The following is a 13,022-nucleotide window of genomic DNA, read 5'->3' as shown; positions in this document are numbered from 1 at the left end:
TACACCGCTGGGGACATGGGGCAGGTCCCCTTGCTGGAGCAGAGGAGAGAGATAGATGATTTTAGTCCTTGTTTCCTCTTTGTTTCACCCTAAGAACTGAGTAATCAAATGTGCTTCATTTTGAAAATAATTCTCAACATTTGCCCATGTCTAGCAATTTACTTACCTTAAGGGTCCTTTCTCTCTCTCCCCAAGAAGATCCTGACATCTTCTTCTGCAAATTAAGAAATATTCCCTTTCTTCTATGATTCAACAACTCTGTGTCTCAGCTCTGAGTTACTGGTGAGATCACAGATCACAACAGAGTGCAGTAATTACCCTGAGGCATCCTTTACAGATCTCTAACATCCAGGCCAGGCGATTGCATCTGGGAGAACCGCTGTCCAGAGAATGCTTCCTACTCTTTTTACATCTTATTTTCCTGAGCTGTGAGGAACTATTTAGCCTTTACTATGTTTTTGCCCAAGAGAGCTGGAAAGGCAAAATTATTTGTCTAAAGTAATTGTTCTACAGAGAGTGCACAACGCTTTCTGAACCTGAGTCAGCACAAAAATGCAAGCTGTTAAATGAGAAACTCAATGAGCATTAAAGCAGTTGGGAACAGAGACAGGCTGCACCCTGGCTAAAAATCACCTGTGGAATTCAGCCAGGGGTCCTGATGCCCTGTAACAGCAAAATGGAGGGGTCCTGATGTCCTGTAATGACAAAATGGAAACATCAGCTGATTAGCCACAGGTTTTTTATTGCTGATGGATGAACCTTAACAGTCATTTCCACTTGATGTTAAAGGAGAACACAAATATCATGGTTGGTGCAATTGTATTTCATTAAAGTAATTGTGCGAGTCGTTGCTTAGATCAGAGGAGATGACATTGTGGCCCTGTGAGTCAGTGCGTGTCGCACACCTGCTGTACGTGCTTGCGAGCAACTACAGGTACCCCTCTCACTGCTGCCTTTTGGCGTGATCCCATCAAGGCAATCAGCCCTGCAATGGGAGTTGGCGTGGGCAGAACTTCAGCGCTGGCAGCTAGTGAGTGTACTTCTGTAGAGATGATTCCTCTTTTTTAACAGAATAGGTAAATGTAACACCTTTTTTTTTCCCCTTTCCTGAATGCATGTGGAAACCTAAGCTGAGAAGAAATCTGAAAATGTTTTCAGATGAAAGCTGGGGAGTGAAAAATTATGTTGAATATGTCAGGAAAAAAAAAAAGAGCATCCTTGTGTGGCAATGAGCTGTATTTATCTGCAAAATAAACTTTGGAGAGGAAAAGAGGAATTGCCTCTGGGATATTTTAAATGGACAGAAGATGATAACCCAGCCCCATGGGACAAATGAGCCAGCTGCTCTGATTTACCATGCCCTCTGACAGGGAGCAAGAAGGAGCCCCAGTGCAAGGGCCTTGGACATGGATGTAGGTACAGTACAGATGTCACAGTATGTGTATGATGTGTAGCCAAGAGCAGTCTTTGCCCCATACTGCCTTTCCAGGCTTTGAAAGCTATCAATTCTCACAGCCTCCTGACTGAAGGGTTTGTCCTTTCAGCCTATTTTCATAGGGAAATCTGAGCTCGTGGTGATGTGGCATGCTCAGAGTCAGGCATGTGCTCCCTGCCTCCCCTCTGCCCTGCTCGGGGCTAGGGACCTTCTTCACAGAGAAGAAATGGAGTGGCAGCAGTAACACAGATGAGCTCATTTGACTTGTCTTGTTTCTCCCAGCCAATGAATCGCTCAACAGCCTTCAATCAGCAGACAGGACAGTTCACAGGCATCCACCGATGTCTCTCCATTGAGAATTAGCACCTCTGGGAAGGAGGGACTGAGTGCTACCACTGGCTGTCACTGGTTGTCATGTGGGACAGCCGTGAAAATTAAAATCGCGGTGGAAAAAACATCTGCCGGAGGCTGTGTCCATCTGCTCACCTAGAAAAGCTACCAACTGCCCGGGAAGACCAGCACTGGGTGAGAGACAGACCTGTGAAAGCTGTATGCCAGTGGGGAAACCTCAGCACGGGGTTTTCCCCCTGACACAGCAGCTTTCTTCCATCTCCATCCTCCTGCCCCAACCGACGGTGGGCTGAGCTGCATCCCCCACCCTGTGGCAGCAGAAGTGGGGACAAGGGAGATAGACTGTGCCAGGGCTTTCCCAGGAGGGGACCCCCTGGTCAAAAGAACACAATGGACCGTTTCCGGATGATCTTCCAGTACTTCCAGTCCAACTCAGAGTCTGTAATGAATGGGATCTGTGGGCTGTTAGCCCTGGCCAGTGTAAAGATGTATACCTGCTTTGACTTCAGCTGTCCCTGTCTGCCTCGGTACAACATGGCATATGGCTTGGGAATCATGTTTGTACCCCCCATTGCCCTCTTCCTCTGTGGACTCATCCTCAACAGACAGTCTCTGGTGATGCTGGAGGAGTGGAGGCGACCGCAGGGGTGCAGAAAGAAGGACCTAGCTGTCATCAGGTGGGGTTTGCACTGGGAGTGGTGTCCCTCCTTTAACCTCCCGTTTAGATGTCTCGCCTCCATAGCTTTGATCCTTCTGGTAATTAACTTTCTTCTAAGCTCAGCTCCCAGGACTTTTCCCCATGGGCCTGGAGGGGCAGGGGCATGGTAAATGCATTTCCAACAGCAGAAACAAAGGTAGAGTGTCATCCCATCCCAGCAAATAAGGGCAGGTATGCCTCCACACTAATGGCTGGAATTATGCTGCCACCCTGGGAAACTGCATCGCTTCCCACCCTGTCGTGCACACGCAGGGTTTCTCCTGGGGCTTACTTGTGCAAAAAGACAAGGCATTTCCACGTAAATGTACAGAAAGAGTTTGATTTCCATCACAGTCATTCTTTATTGATAGCCTTGTGGTTTCCCTGCCTTCAGCTGAGTTATTTTGATCCCAGAGCAGAAGAGGCATTAGCTGGAGCAATGCTGGGGACAGTCTAGGGAGTTAGCTCCCTGGGTCTGGGAGGGGTGCTTGGCATAGGGCTGCCTGCATCCAGCAAGACTATGGATAAGGAGAAAGCTCCGAGTATTTACCCACTCACTTCTCCCTCTCCTGCCCCAGGTACATGTGTTCCTCCATCATGCAGAGAGCCATGATTGCCCCTGTCATCTGGATCATAGTCACCCTCCTGGATGGCAAGTGCCTGATCTGCGCTTTCAGCAGCTCTGTGGATCCTGAGAAGTTTGTGGGCTTTGCCAACACCAGCCTGGTGCAGGTGCAGCAGCTGCTGGCCAAGGTGCCCTGCAAGGATGATGAGCTCATGAGGAACAACACATCCCGCAAGGCAGTGTCCAGGTACCTGCGCTGCTGGTCCCAGGTAGGTCACTGCCGGCAGAGCCCCCCCATGTCAGTGAGGTGCCTGGGGCATGTGCCATCTGCTCCGACTCTTCCTTGATTTGTCATTGCTTCCCATGCTCAGGCTGGGAGCAAGACTGCTCTTTGCTTCTTTATGCCCCAGTGCTTCTTGCCACCCTCACTGGTAATCTCCAGAGTCACTCAGGTAAGGAAAAGGAAGGAAATAAATGATGGTTTTATTAAAATAACTTTGTTCCTAAAAGAACCAGCAAATTCTAAACCCAGACAATAAAATGTAGGTTGTAAGGAATATCGGTGTCTCTAAGGCCCTGTCCAGTGTCAGAAGACCTTTCCAACTGCAACCTCGCAGATAGGACCGCTGTTTTAAGGACAGTGCAAGCTGGGACAGATGAAAGTAGCTTGCTCAGGAACAATAGAATAGGACACGATGGGGAGTGGAGGCCTGGCCAGCACCTGCTCTTGGTACAGGAGTGCCAGGTCAGGGATTAGGACCAGTAGGAGTACATTGAAAAGCCCTTCCTTCTTACCAAAGGAGCTGCATGTAGTCTGGGTTGTCTTCACCCCGCTGCTGGGACTCCTGGGCCCTGGAGCCAGTGTAGGTGGCAGATGAAGGTGTCACTGCAGATAAGTGAGCACCAAAGGAGAGCACTGAAGTCCCCTTCCCCTGGGATGCTCCTGTGCTCAAAGGCAATGCCTGGCTGCTCCAGGCTAACTTTGCCAACAGTGATCCTACTGAACTACTGTTGCATAGATAAATGTCCTATATTCACTGGGTGGAGATTACACTGACCCTCTGAGTGCATTTTGGAGGTGTTGGATTTCAGGGACAGATCAAGGATGGGAGTCGAGATATGCCACATTTCCCCTCCAGCCACACAGATTCCCTGATGCGTGATACAGGCAAACAGCTCGTGCCTGTCCTTGTGCCTGTCTTGCTCCTGTTCCACTGCTTATTTCTTATCACCCAGGCACTCGGCTGGAGCATTTTGTTGATCCTTATCATAGCAGCTTTCCTCGCCTGCTGGCTCAGACCTTGCTTCAACCAGGCCACCCTCCTGCAGGCACGTCACTGGAGCAACTACATTGACATCGAGCAAAAGATTTTTGAGGAAACGTGCTGTGAGCACAGCCGGCTTTTTGCTCACAAATGCATCCTTCACTTCTTTGAAAGCATGCGGCGAGAGATGAAACTGCACAGCTTCAGCTTGCCTAGAGAGGGAGAGGGGGCTGAGGGAGAGGAAAATCTTCTCCGGGACATCACAGATAAGGACCAGGTGAACAAACTTTTGAAAATGTGGTACTATGAGAAACCTCCGCTGAATGTCAGCCAAACAACCCAGAGGCATCCCCTGGGGTGAGACCAGTGTACACTGTACAAATTCTCCCAGCACACTGATGTGTGAAGGGGGCTTTGTCCTGCAGACACTGGAGGGACACTGCCATACCTCTGTACAAAGCAAGTACCAGCAGATAGATGACAGTGGTGTTCACATCGTCCTCCAAAACCCCAACACCAAAGGCTCCACTCCAGGGTGTGCCTAGCAAAACCTCCAAAATAAAACAGCTTTGAAAATCCAAAGGTCCCAGAATTGCTGTTAATGACATTTCTCAACCAAGGCTCCGCATAGCACTTTTGTCATATTAAATTGTTTGCAGCTCCTTACAGCTGTGATGAAACCCCTCTGGCTCCAGGAAGGATTTAACCAAAGCAGCAATATCTGGCTGCGTATGCAAACTGACTGGAGCAGCAGCTTCACAGAGGTGTGAGGAGCTCCTGCCCGTGTCAGTGAAACCTGGTTCGGAGAGTTTGCAGTGCTGTCACTGAAATGATTTAATTGGCAACTCTTTTAGTACCACACCAACATGTTTACTTAAAAAGGCAAAACCACCTCCTACGTCTTCCCATCTGCTGAGAGCTCTGGCTGCCCCCAGCCCAGCTGCCAAACTGTTCTGCCTCCCTCTAACAACTCGTCAATACTTCCATGCATTTTCAAAACAAAATATGGCAACACACTGAAATTCATGGAGCAGTATAAATTTAATTGACGATACCTCTGGATAAATGTCCCTGGATTGGGTTGGATTTGCAGAAGGAAAAGGAAATAGAGGCTTTGCTTAACATATCCAGAACCACAGGACTGTGCTGGGGTTCAGGTGGCTGCTCTAAGCACTGGCATTGGGCCATGGAAAGGACACACTGACTGCCTGAGAAGTCTGAACACAGATTTTAAACACTCCCCTGCTAGATTTTAGCACAAACTGATTCAGAGGATTGTCCTTGTATCACCTAGTTGGTCATTTCCATCCTTAGTTTCAAAACTGTTTGAATGTAACCTTATCGCTGAGTCTCCAATGCTAATTACTTTCCTACCTGCCTTTTTCCAGCCCCTACTGTAGATGGTGCCACCCATGGTACCAGTTTGACTGATATTTCCGTCCAGCATTGCTGCTTGGATGCATTAAACTCTTTACTGCAAACTAACCTACTACAGACACATACATTCCTCCAGGCTGAGGCTCACACTGATGCCCACTTTGTCCTGGGAGTGAGGGGTGCAAGGTGGAGGGGCTGTGAGGAGGCGGGGGGTGAAGAAGAAATGTCTCCTTGGCCATGCATGGATAGATGAGGCAAGCAGGGCCTCCATGAGGAGAGAAGAGGGTGGGAAAGGAGCAAAGAAACTTGCCACCATCTTGTGACTAAATCCAAAACAAGGGGTTGAATTTAAAACACATATTAATCCCCCAGATTTACTGCTGGGGAGCTGCTGGGAGGTGGGTAACCTCCTCCCCAGGATGTTTGTGTGCAGGGGGTCAAGGAGGGAGGAGATGCTGGGCAAAACACAGGGAGGCCAAATAACTCCATGGCCCACCTGTGGGCAGGTGCATGCCTCTGCCAGTTGAGGCCCAGCCAGGAGCTGTGGGGTACAGAGGGATGGGCTGCAGATCTTTTTTTTTTTATTTGCATAGTAAAATCAGCTCTGGCTGAATGCCCGAGCCCCCTGGATGTGCTCAGAGAGGGCACAAAGCCAGCTGTGACGCTTGCTGGTTGGGAACAACACAGTGGTCTTCCCACCGGGAGCTCTTTAGGTCCAGGGAGCTTCTTTTCCAAGCTCTCTTTTGAAATTGTCACTGCACTTTGAATTTCGTCTCTGGTGTACTTTTATCAGACACAACATCACAAATCTCAGGCTGAAGTTTGCACTCACCTCTCCACACCAGTCAAATTGGCTATTTTCCTAACCAGCTCAGAGCAGGGGTCAGCAGCTCCCCTTTGCATGCTGCTTTCCATGTTCTCAGATTCTAAGTCATCCCAGAGTGGCCACAAAATACGAAATGCAAAAAAGGGGAAGAGGAACAGCTTTGCTATATCTTTCAGGAGGAAGAAAGCCAGAGGATTTAAGAGCACAGCCATAGAGCTTTGCAGGTCTACAAAGGCTCACACACTGCTGGGATGGTCAGTCTGGTCATGGAGTAGCTCCAGTTGGACGGGACTTCATCCTCCCAGCCTCCCCGAGTCCTGTGCTGTGTCCCCCTTTGAAGTCAGAGAACTCTTCTCCATTGTGGAAAACAGTATCTGGCACCCCATGACAGGACAAAAAGCAACAGACACAAACCCAAAATACAGGAAATTCCATTTAAAGAGAAGAAAACACTTACTTACTTAGAGGGTGATGGAGCAGGCTGCCCAGAGGCTGTGGCACCTCCATCCATAGAGATATTCACAACCCTATTAGATGTGTGCTTTGATCAGGGGGAGTGGACCAGATAATCTTCAGAGGTCCCTTCCCACCAGGTCTGCTAGGAGTGTGTACCCTCCTGTGGACGCGGGAGCAGAGAGGGTCATTCACAAACTTTAGCAGCTCTTTGTCTCAGGGCTGGTCTGTTGTGCTTAGTGATCCTCACCTGCCAAGAGCCCATGAAACAGCAAGGCTGGCTGCAAAGACAACTTCCCCAATCTTTTCTCAAACTCTTCTGATAGGAATTATGACTGTTTTCATGTCCCTCCTCTCTCTATCCTACATTGACTGGAACACACAAAGCCCTCTCTGACTCCCTGGCTTGGTGTCTGTCTTGGCATCCAGGTGCAGGACCCCATGCTGGGAGGGACTTGGGCATGTGCCATCTTTCCCAGAACATGGTTTCCAAAGCATGAGCATTTTGGGATCATGGGAGGAAGCACCAGCTCTGCCTTCTCTTGCAAATTGGTTGGAGTGAACTTTCTGTTGGCAAGCTCATGAAAACAAGGTTCCCCCTAACAAGGCAACATGGAAAGAAAGACCCAGGCATTGGCTTCTATGGGCTCTGTTTTGGATCCCACTGATTTATTGCTGGCTTCAATGAGGACTGCCAGTACTGTACACCAAGCAGGCTCAGACCCTTCATTCATGTTTAATGAAAGGCAGAGTTTTCCTAGAGATCAAAAAGCTCTCTGCTTTTTACGAGGTTGATTCATGCAGGCTTTGATGTGAATTGCCCTTCAAACAGCCACTCGCCAGGTGAGCAGGGAAGCCAGCCTGAGCTTTTAGCTAGCAATACTATAAGCCTCATCTATATTCATGCAGTCAAATCTCTTCCCGTTTGAGGAGATCATGCAATTAACCTTTCCACAGCAGGCAGAGCTAAGACTGCCCACTTACCTATATGCTTTCTGGTCACCTATGTGGTGGCATCTAAGGGTGAACTTGGTATTATCAACTGAGCCCCAGGGCTGGTGTGGGGGGAGATGTCAGAAAATGCAGCGCTGACTCATGATCAAAATACCCAGTCTGGCTTCCTACCTCTGTATTGACGCACTGCAAAACCTTGGGGAAAAGTATCTCCCACATGCCACCCACCTATGTACAGCTTGCCTTGGTGACGTGTCTCACAGCCACCAATGCAGCCACTCTGGTGCCCAGTCAGATGTATCTTGATACTCATGTCCACAGCACAGATGGTGCTGGATCAGAGGGACCGAACACCTTACAGGTGATCAATACTGTGACCATCTGTTTTATGGCCACTTGTAGTCCCAATATTCTCCCATCTTTTGGCCAGCTTGGGGGAGCAACCTAGTGCATCAAAGCTGCTTTGTGAACTGGAACAGAGATGCAGGAGGGCACCAACACCACAGTCCACTTCTCTTAGGTCTGTGCTGTAGGAGCTAAGCCTGGCCCAGCCATAGCTATCCCATCTCATTACCGTTTGTCTTAGTTCTGGCAAGATGGGGAGGAGTCTGTATGGTCAGCTCTGTGCTGGCAAACGTGCCCAGGATCTCTGCACCAGAACACGCTCAGGTCTGCAGAGCTGACAGCAACGAGTTGAACTAAGCTGTGCCCTTGCGAAAGGAGAGAGGGACGGGAGGGATGGGGAAGCTTTGCACCCCAGTATCAACAAGTGGGACATGTCCACCACAGACCTGAGCTGGCTCTGCCTGGGCTGCTTCTGGTTCACAAAGAACAGGGAGGGCAATGCAGGTATTCAGGTCTGCTTGGGTCCAGATCGCCTGGTGTTGCTACTGAATTAATAAGCCCAGGTAATGTGGTGTGGCTAAACTGTCAGCAACCCCGTGCTGTACAGAGCAGCCACCCCAGCACCCAGCTAGCTCAGACCTCCCTGCACCATGCACTGGCTGCATGGGAAATGTGCCCTTAGACACCTTAGCCTCGGGTGAAGGCACATGGCCAGATCCCAGCCCCAACCTCTCCTGCTAAACGGAGGACTACCTACCCAGGTAGTCCTTGCTCTGCCCTTTCAGAGGAGTGGCAGCTCCACTGCAGCCTCAGCCCCCAGGGCTGCTGGTACTGGCTGGCCTGACGGGCAGGAAGGGCTCTGCACTGTCCATGCCTGCAGGTGATCTGGTACTGCTGGGAAACACAGTCCCTCAGGGAACAGTGGCTGCCCTTGGGCCAGGGAGGTCACTGGCAGGATTTACTCATCGTCCTTGTATTCCCAATTCCTTCACAACCCAAATTTGTCAAGGGACTTGGATTATACCCACAAGAGGCAGCTGCAAGAAAATTGTTCAGCCTCCATCACTGTCATTCAGAGCAAAGTGCACTCAAGCCCTTCAGAAATGCTCATTGAAAGTGAGTGAAAAGAAGAAATCTCAGGGGAAAACCTGAATCTCAGAGCTCTGCTGGTCAGGGGGCTTCTCCTGAGAAATCAGAGGTACCCAGGGCTCAGGTGCTCTCAGCAAGACCCACCTGCAGAGCATCATGCATCCCCTGCACCCTTGCAGCCCTCTCTCCTTTCTATGCCTATTTTTCCCCAGCCCCAAAGCCAGGAAAAGCACTGTGCCTCTGGATGTTGCCAAACTACAGTTTGTAGGATATTTTAGCAAGCCCTGAGAGCAGAGCACAGGGCTGTGAAAACCAAGGAGCTACAAGTGTCATCTTCTAAGTCAGGCTGAAATGTGGATGTTTGCAGATCTTGGCAATACAGATACAACATCACAGAGCACTGAAAGCTTTATCCCTCCTTCCTCTGCCTTTCCTTTTCTCCTTCCCTCTGCAGAATAAAACAGAAAAAGCATTTCCCAGTAAAGCAGATACAGAGGAGGGGGCTGGCAGACCTGCACAGTATTTATATTAGATGCTGCTGATGTGACACAGACATGGAGGGAAGGGGGAAGTGCTGGCATCCTGCTGTTCCATGTGTGCTGGCACTGGCACGGCAGAGGTGAGGCATCCCATTCGGTCGTGGGAGGAGCACCCACCTCCTGCATTTGCAAACAGGTTCACAGAGGCCGACCAGTCAACTCCTCTTCCTGCCCAGGGCACAGATTGCTCTGAGGAGGGCACAGGTAACACCTGCACCCTCCAGGCAAGGGGACCAGTGGCTGGGAGACCGAAGAAATGGAGATGTGGAGAAGAACAAAGCCAGGTTTAGCAAACCAGAAACAACCCAGGTCCCACAGACCCAAAGAAGAGCAGGAGGAAGCAAACTCTGAACTTTTGCAAGCAGCAAAATCTGCAGAAAACATTGTTTTAATTTCCTACTTTAAATATTGGGGCTGTAACAGTGCATGAATAAATCAGTGAACTGCACAGAGACTTGTTGATGCCCATCTTTGAAGAGGGGGGGCTGAAAGAATGAAGTAAACTAAGGCCACATCTTAGACCCCAGTGGGGGAAGGAATCACATCAAGAGAAGATGGACAAGTTTCGGATGATCTTCCAGTTCCTCCAGTCCAACCAGGAATCCTTCATGAATGGCATCTGTGGGATCATGGCCCTCGCCAGTGCCCAGATGTACTCAGCCTTTGATTTCAACTGCCCCTGCCTGCCGCACTACAACCTGGCCTATGGGCTGGGCATCCTCCTGGTACCTCCCTTCATCTTGTTCCTGCTGGGCTTCGTGCTGAACAACAATGTCTCCATGCTGGCAGAGGAGTGGAGGAGGCCCCAGGGCCAGCGAGAGAAGGACCCGGCTGTCCTGCGCTACATGTTCTGCTCCATGGCCCAGCGGGCCATGATCGCCCCGGCAGTCTGGGTCTCAGTGACGCTGCTGGACGGCAAGTGCATCACCTGTGCCTTCTGCACCTCGGTGCCTGTGGAGACCCTGGGCAACACTAGCCACCCCGGCCTCTCCCAGGGAGAGATGAAGCGGGTCCTTGCCCGCATTCCCTGCAAGGAGATCTACAATGGACAGGAGCTCATTGCCAATGAAGTGGCCGTCAGGTACCTGCGCTGCATCTCGCAGGTAAGAGGCATCATGGCTGTGCCCTTGCTGGTGGTTTAGGGTTAAGCACTGCCAGCCTTAGTTCTTCCCTTGAGGGAATCTCCTTGTTGAAATCAGGCTGCAGGAGGAGAGGGTGGTGATTTTGCAAGGGTACAAGTTGTTCAGACTCAGCTCCAGTGTTACACCTCCAGCGGTGCAGAGATTGAAGCTGTAGGTCACCTGATAATTCAGTCCCCCTCCTGCCTGGGCAGCCTGGGGCCGCAGGGCAGCAAAAGGTGTATGAAGAGATTCATTTAGAATCTTGCATCCAGAAGGGGCTGATGTAGATATTATTGCCTGTCTGGTGGGCTGTCACCCCCTCCCATAACCCACTGGTTGCCTGCAGTTGCTCTTGCTGCTTATTACAAACATATGCAAGTAGTGGGCTAATAACCATCTAGGCCACTTGCCTCTGCCACTTGCATGAAAACAACCAATATGTATTTATTGACCAGGGAGCATCTGAAACAACGTTAGCTGCGAGTCAGAGGACTCACCTAGACCCAGGTGAGGCATGGTTGTATCAAAGGCAGGACTGAGGGATGGGTGCAGGATTCAGTCTGGTGTTATTTATGGTCACTGCCTGCTGATGCTGTACAAGGCAAGAAGTGGAGAGGTGCTGCCTATGTGGGTGCTGCAAACAAAGTTTCAGTGCAGATGCACTGACATGGTACGTAGGGTCTCCTCATCCAGCTTTGCAGTGTAAATGCAGCCAAAAATCAAACAGCCCAAAGTGGAGCCAGGCTCACTCTCAGCCTGGGGAGCTCCTGCCGGCTGGTGGGAAGTGCCAGACGGGTGCTCTGCCTGCCTATGACATGTCCAGTTCCCTCCTCATCCCTGCAGGCTCTGGGCTGGTGCTTTATCCTGCTGATGACCACACTGGCTTTCTTGGTCAGATCCCTCCGGCCCTGTTTCACCCAAGCCGCTTTCCTGAAGAGCAGGTACTGGTCTCACTACATTGACATCGAGCGCAAGCTGTTTGACGAGACATGTGCGGAGCATGCCAGAAGCTTTGCCAAGGTCTGCATCCAGCAGTTCTTCGAGGGTATGAGCACGGACCTGGCGTCTGCTCACTGCCACCCACCCAGAAAAGCCCCTGCAGATGTGGGGGAAGCTGCTGAGAAGCTCCTGGGTATCACTGACCAGGGCACCATGAACACAGCCCTGAAGAGCTGGCACAGATGTAAGCCCCCGCTGCACCTCCACCCACCTGCCCTCCCCAGTGGCAATGGCTGGGCAGGGGAAGAACAGCCCCCCCCCCACCCCCCTGTGCCCCGAAGGGAGATGGCTGCCTACTACAGCCGGGTGTGAGGGGGCGCAGGGCTGTGCAGAAGCAGAGCCACGCTGCTGGGAGAGGGGCTGCAGAGAGGGTGGACAGGGAGGTCCAAGCTGGGCAGAGGTGAGGGGCACTGCCATGGGGGCTGCAGGGGGACAGACATCCAAAGGGCTCGGCAGTGCCGGTGCGATCTCATCTGCTCTCACATCCAATCCTATAGCATTGGTAATTCAGGCAACATTTTGTGCCGAGCCGGATGGCTACTCAAGGTCATGATGAACGAGCCCCGTGGATGCTGAAGGGTGCAATGTGGCAGCCAAATAGATGTGCCATGTGTTCCACATCACCAAGCACCAGGTTTGTGCTGTTGCAGTTGCCAAGGCAGACACTACCAAATGTGCAAAACTTCCCTTCTTTTACGACGTGCTCAGCACTGGGCAGCGCATGTGGGTTTAGGTCGTATTTAAAAACCCCTTGTGGGAAACAAGCTGGGGGTGCCCCTTTCTCATGTTAAGCTGTGAAACCCTAAAAATCTCCCTATTACTCCTCCACACACTATGTCCCCATGGATGCACACAGCTTCCAAGCCAAGAAAACCTTTAAAATAAATTAGATCCAAGCAATGAGCTAGTGAAGAGACATCCCATATTGCATGTGATGGGAGCAGCGTGGTTGGTGTCACAGGTACTATTCAATGAGGAGCCCACAGAGATGCTCCTCAAAGGGAAT

The 13,022-nt window shown here is 50.8% G+C and overlaps 2 protein-coding genes across 2 annotated transcripts; both read left to right on the top strand.

The window, feature by feature from the left end:
* The first annotated feature begins 2,176 nt into the window (after window positions 1-2,176).
* Window positions 2,177-4,674, top strand: CALHM3 (calcium homeostasis modulator 3). Its single transcript, XM_026851514.1, has 3 exons — window positions 2,177-2,463; window positions 3,062-3,317; window positions 4,285-4,674. The coding sequence occupies exons 1-3, from the start codon at window positions 2,177-2,179 to the stop codon at window positions 4,672-4,674; spliced, it is 933 nt and encodes a 310-aa protein (XP_026707315.1).
* A 5,776-nt stretch (window positions 4,675-10,450) lies between these two features.
* Window positions 10,451-12,328, top strand: CALHM1 (calcium homeostasis modulator 1). The gene is made up of 2 exons (XM_026851659.1): window positions 10,451-10,999; window positions 11,861-12,328. Exons 1-2 carry the CDS (start codon window positions 10,451-10,453, stop codon window positions 12,326-12,328), a joined length of 1,017 nt encoding a protein of 338 aa, XP_026707460.1.
* Window positions 12,329-13,022: the final 694 nt, after the last annotated feature.

Source organism: Athene cunicularia, assembly GCF_003259725.1.
Source record: "Athene cunicularia isolate RWA chromosome 6 unlocalized genomic scaffold, athCun1 chr6_part1, whole genome shotgun sequence".
NCBI classification, from domain to species: Eukaryota; Metazoa; Chordata; class Aves; order Strigiformes; family Strigidae; genus Athene; species Athene cunicularia.
The sequence above is the reverse complement of the archived record's forward strand: the minus strand, read 5'-3'. Positions and strand labels throughout refer to the sequence as shown.